At 34.3% G+C, this 6,097-nt stretch overlaps 1 protein-coding gene across 1 annotated transcript; it reads right to left on the reverse strand.

The window, feature by feature from the left end:
* Positions 1 to 2,692: 2,692 nt before the first annotated feature.
* Positions 2,693 to 5,871, reverse strand: LOC132148601 (caspase-6-like). The gene is made up of 8 exons (XM_059557303.1): positions 5,799 to 5,871; positions 5,571 to 5,609; positions 4,587 to 4,626; positions 4,308 to 4,448; positions 4,053 to 4,129; positions 3,359 to 3,534; positions 3,120 to 3,267; positions 2,693 to 2,975 (listed from the first exon to the last, which is right to left on the reverse strand). The coding sequence occupies exons 1-8, from the start codon at positions 5,827 to 5,829 to the stop codon at positions 2,734 to 2,736; spliced, it is 894 nt and encodes a 297-aa protein (XP_059413286.1). The 5' UTR covers positions 5,830 to 5,871; the 3' UTR covers positions 2,693 to 2,733.
* Between the last annotated feature and the right edge of the window lie 226 nt (positions 5,872 to 6,097).

A 6,097-nucleotide genomic window follows, 5' to 3' on the forward strand; every position in this document is an offset into this window, starting at 1 on the left:
TTAAGGCCATAAAATTCTTAAATGATATAAGGAATTCTTAATTATGATTTCAGGAGGTCTGAAATTGTGATACAGCTTAGTGTGATGATTTAAACTTCAAAAGGCGATGATTTTATTGATTAAACATGGGAGCTGCAAATTTCAAAGTCATGTGCTGCACTTTATTTACTGCAGTTACCGGGGAAACTGCTGTATTTCTGCCGTTCCAAAAGCGCCTCCTGCTGGCAGAGAATGAATGTGCAATCTCAACAATCCAGTCTGCTGTGTTTGTTCAGACCAATGTGAAAATCAACTCGATTTCATGTTACAAACACATTGTAAATGTGAACTTGTGGATCAACAAGATGATAATGCATTTTAAAAATCTAAACAATTAAGACAGAAAAAATATATTTATGATATTTAATTAATAGAATAACTGATACTTTTGACTGGTTTAAATGCTGAAATGTTAAGTTGATCATTTTATAAACATTTTTGATTTTGTGAAAACTTATGTCTGAACTGTAATTTTTTTTTGCATTTTATTTGGGCAGGTTTAAAAAAAAACATAAATTCATGTTTTTAGGCATATAACTGTCTAGATCTCGGCTGGTGAGGAGGGTTCATTACTGGACCTCAAGCAATTTTAGTTGAAGACCCCTGGTCTAGAGTGTGGAAAGCATTCCTTATAAATTATTTACTGTCTCCTGATTTGCTTTAATCTATGAAGCTCTCACAAGTGGTATATCCATCATCACCAATCATCACCCACTTGTTTTTCCAGAGCTAGTGTTTAAATATATGTTTTAGCACATTCCTTAGGAAAGCCGTAAGATGGTCTTGGTGCTTGCAGCAATCAGTAGAGGTTCTGGGACTGTGTGGATCAAGTGATTGTAAAGCATAATCAGTGAAGGCAGATGCCCCTCTGTGTTTGATGCCTGAATGGAGCATTCAGTGTCTCTGCATCTAATGTACACATCTGTCTGTAATAAATATTCTTATATGTCTTACTTTTGCTTCCAGTCTTTGATAACAATGCACCATAAAATCCAAAGTATGGGGTTCTTTAAAGAGTATTAAAATTTCACATTACACTTTACCCACATGCTAGAAATATAGCCACTGACACGTTTGGAGAGGCTAGTTTTATAATATAGTTCACATGGCACAAAATGTAAATTTATTTAAAATTTATTGTGGATTGTGTGTTGGAAGTTATGCACGCTGCACACTCAAAGCATATAAAAAATTTTTTTCTAGCAAACCACTATTTATAAAAACTTTTTCTCCTTTGATAACTTAAGTTATTTACACATATCTGTTGTATAACAGAAAAGAAAGTTTCATTTAGACCAAACTGTGATTTAGTGTATTCATCAATGTATCTCTTTATTTTAATAGACGTGCATGCTTGCAATACAAAAAAATTCAGTGTATTATAACATTATAAACGTTGATTTATAAGTCAAGATTTTATGAAATTGCTGTAAAAAATCACCTCAGTTTAACAGTTTAAACCTGCACTGTAAACCTGGATTTGCTATGTGGAAAATATACAGCAAATCTTGAATGCAGAGGAATGTTTTTTGAATATAAAGTGCTGACAACTGCATGTTTCGTATTAAGATAATTATACAATATGTTGCAAAAACCCCATATTTCCAATAATCCATGTTCCAACCAGACAGAAAACAGCCAAATTACATATTATAAGGCTTGCGCCAACATTAAAATGGACATAGATTCCACTCCAAGTTTACTTTAAGTTTTAACAGAACAAGTGCCACACAACACAAAATATTTGAGGTGTCAGAAACGTAGTGTTTTGATGTGGACAGATCTCGAAATGTCACTGTTTTCAACATTTAAGACACAACATGTAAGAAACAGTTTAAACAAAAAACATAATCCCCCATATAATTCCATACTCTGTAAAAATTAGTTTGCATGCAAAGCTGTTAGACCAGTTGGTTTGTACTGAATGATGATTTTCAGTGCCCGGTTGCATGAAACTCCTTAAGTGAGGGTTTCCCTGAGGGAGAAAAAAATCCCTGAGGTAAGGGATTTCATTAAGAGCGTTGCAAGAAACTTCTTAACTGTCACCCTTACCTAAGTGTTTATACTAAGCGTTTCACTGTAGTTTCTGACAACAAACGGCAAAGATCGCCGCGGTTGCTATAGTTACTACCCCTAACAGTAAACAGAACATAACGAACCACAAAGCCAAACCCTTACTAAAATCACACTTGTATTAATATATTTGTGCTATGGAGAGTACAAACATAACAGAGAACAAAAAACGTAAACCAACCAAGGCAATTCTTTTAGAAGAATTCACAAAAAGAAAAAACATTCTCCAAAGCCGCTATAACCCATCAGTCACTCATTCGCACAAATCGAAAGCTTGGCAGGAGATAACAGAAAAAATAAATTCAAGAAATCTTGCTGTCAAGCGAACAGTAGAAGAAGTTATGAAAAAGTATGAAAACATAGTGGTGAGTTCAAGAAATCCGGAAAGACCGGTGAGTAACGTTCATGCTCGTGCCTGATAAATTGTATCAAAAAGGTATCGCGCTTGGTATGAAACAATGTTATTATTTTGCTGTGTAAAGGAGGAGGGCCACCGCCACAAGACCTATCCGACACAGTTTGGTGGTCAATGTCATGTTCAAGTGTTGCGGTGAGACGAAGGATTGACTGGCGGTCAAATAATCTAATGCCTGAATTTTTACCTGCAATAGGGCCCTAATACTATTGTTCCTTCTTAGGCCTGAAAAACAGCTTCTTAGTAAGCATGGACGCAAAGCAAGGCACTTGTTTTTTGCCGATAGCAGAGCGATCCCTGCAGTTTCCTACACTGCGAAAGGAAACCTTCCTATTAACAAGCGTCAGGATATCAGTGAACTCCAGTGTGGACCCATAATGCCTGAGGATTTCACTCAGATCCTGGATGTACCACGAGCCATTTACCACCTCACGATGAGAGAAAAATCCTTAAAAATAAGAAGAACACAATGTCAGTGACTGTTTTAAGACATTACTGTAAAATCAAGAATGTAATTAAATCCAGTTTGTAAAAGTATAACCTTAGAAAATCTTGGTTAAAGAAAGTAAACAAACAAAACCAAAGCACTGACCTTCAGCTACTGAGTAGCACATAAGGAAATCTGCTCCTGCTGGAAGGGTGCAGAACGCCCCCGCATCTACAACCACCTCATTGACTATATGACTGTCCAGCGCATCCATTGGGATCACAGGTTCATCATGTTTGTCACCACGACAAGCCTTTTGTTCAAAGAAATTAAGGCATTTACAAGCAGCATGAAATCTGTATTCATACTACATAAGGACATTTTGTGGAAGGAGGACAAATTACCTGAAAGATGAAGATCTTGGGTTTCCCAACAAGGCTACGGCATTTATCCCCCTTGAACAAATCAGTGATTTCTTGAATTTCAATCTTCGTATCGTAGGCATAGATGTGACCATTTTCCCCATGACTTAAAAAGACACAGACAAAACAGTCTGCATCTACATGGTTAGCAGCAGCAGCTGAAATCAGAGGAATACTCTGGATTAAACAGAACCTATACTTTATCTGGAGCATGATGTGACATGCTGTCGATTACCACAGAAAACTTTCCCCTCAAGTTATAAAACACTTTGATGCATTTACATGAATGATTAGGTTGATTCTAGCACACCAGTCGGTGCTGTAGCTAATTTTGAAACAGTATCACAAATGCATTTTTTTTTCATATTTGTAAGTATATTAATGTAGATATGTTTTTCAAATTGAGAGAAGAGTGCAATTTGTTTGTGGTAATAAAGAGTAGAGCCTGGAGCATTTTAACTTTTTAAACTATATACAATATAACAACAAAAACAATATATGTGAATATTGTAAAATAATTCTATCACACACCTACACATAGATGTTTATGTGTGAAATAATAAAAAATTTAAATAGTGCCAAAGATGCTGTTGATTAGCTGCTGTGTGTAACCTGGGATATTTAAGTGTGGCTCTGATTTCTCAAAACATGCATTAAAGAGAAATTATTGAGGCACCTTCTGTGATTATGGACATAACTTCATCCCGTTCGTAATTATCATAAGCCTTCACTTCAAAACCCAGCTCTTGAAATCTGACAGATATAAAAGAAAATTTACAAATTAGTTATTGTTTTGTTACTTTAATAAAAGACAAGAAATACATCAACCAACACACTGTTTGTTTAGCAATAAAAAAAAAAAAAAAAAATTATATATATATATATATATATATATATATATATAAATAATGTCATTACATTAGCCAAATACCTTCTAACAAGGTTGTGTTTGTCTGCCTCTGTGCCAGAGCGGTTGCTCATCATGAGCTCAAAGTAAAAACGCTCATGGTTAAAGATCAGAGCCATTCCTCGTTTCTTGTGGTCCATCTTATACTCCTCATTAGGATCCACTCTAAATACACAGACAAATGAGATATAAAATCATATAAATATAAAAACTAGAAATAAAATTTTGTGAATAAGAGTTACCTAAACCTTAAACCCAAAACTGTACAATTTCTACATGTTGCAAAGCATCATGAGGTTTTACCTTTGATTAAAGCCATCCGTTTCAGTTATGTTCTCTCTTACTGAAAGAAAAGATTAAATCTGCACGAGCCACTAAAATTTATTTGCAAGACAAGAATATGAAATGTGCAAACGTTTAGAGGATATTTGCAAGCCAACAAAGATTTAAACCACAGTGAAAACATTGGACTAACTGTGGTCTAAGGGGTGTATTAGAAAGAAGACCTTAAGTTCAAGCTTGTTGAGCAGGTTGTCAAGCATAGCAGAGCTAATATAGGCACATTCTATATTTACACTATTCAGGTCCTTCTCTCTCGGATCATACACGAGCTATAAACTATGGAAAGCCTTTTAACATTTAATCTATAAGCTGTACTAGTATCTTTTTTCAAATTACTAGTACTTATTTTTGAGATACTAGTATCTTTTCTATTAAGTACTAGTACTTATTCATTAACTACTAGTGCTTATTTTTTATGTACTAGTGCTTATTCTTTAGGTACTAGTGCTTATTATTTAGTCTGCTATTAACTATTAGTATATTCTTGCAGATATGTCAATAAATTATTAAAACACATTTTCGCACTTACGGCTGATTATTTGAATTAAAGCATTGTTCCAACTTTATGATAATTTAAGTTTTTTTTTTCTTAACTTTCGACAATATTGATGTAAAACAGCTTATTAAACATTAAAATCTGAAGAAAATACAGAAAATCTCATGTAAAATTACAGCAAAAAACTGTAAAATATTTGAATTTGAATCACGGAAAATTACTGTTACTTAATTTGCCCGTTATTTAACGGTATTTTTCCGGCACCCCAGCTTGCCGGAATTTTACCGTTTTTTACGGGATTTATTTTTACAGTGTACTTAATGGAAAAGATACTAGTGTCTAAAAAATAAGTACTAGTAACCTGAAAAAAGATACTACCTGAAAAATGATACTAGTACAGTTTATAGATGTTACAAAGGCTTGCCATAATAAACTAGTTTCAGTTCTACCTGTCAATCCCGCTAAAGCGCTGTCCATCTCCACAGTTCCTAAAAAAGAAAAAAAATAACCATGTTAGGGACTTTAATAGCATATGAATTGAGATTTTGAATCAGACAAGTCCGTTTATAAATAATATTTGTTGTGCATGATCTTGAATAGAATGTTTCACGAACAACATTAACTGTGTATACATATTTAGTTACTTTTGTAACAGAATAACTAGATAAACGCCTTACCAGATTCATTGCTCTTGACGTGACTTGCCATCGCTGTTTCAGCGGAGAGAACCTGTGGAAGGTTTTAACAACAAACTAAACACAGCAAAGACAGAACTGACTAGCTAACGAAACAGTTTTACCCACTTTTGAGACGTTAACCAATCACATGCCACTACAACCTTAAACCAATCACAAGGCGGTAAAGGCGGTTTTTTACTGTCGAACCTTTGGTCGGACTGAACTTTTGCTTACAACATTCACAACAATCTTCATTCACTATTATTATATTCTATTCTATTAATTATATTATTTTTGAT

Source organism: Carassius carassius, chromosome 9, assembly GCF_963082965.1.
Source record: "Carassius carassius chromosome 9, fCarCar2.1, whole genome shotgun sequence".
Lineage (NCBI taxonomy): Eukaryota > Metazoa > Chordata > Actinopteri > Cypriniformes > Cyprinidae > Carassius > Carassius carassius.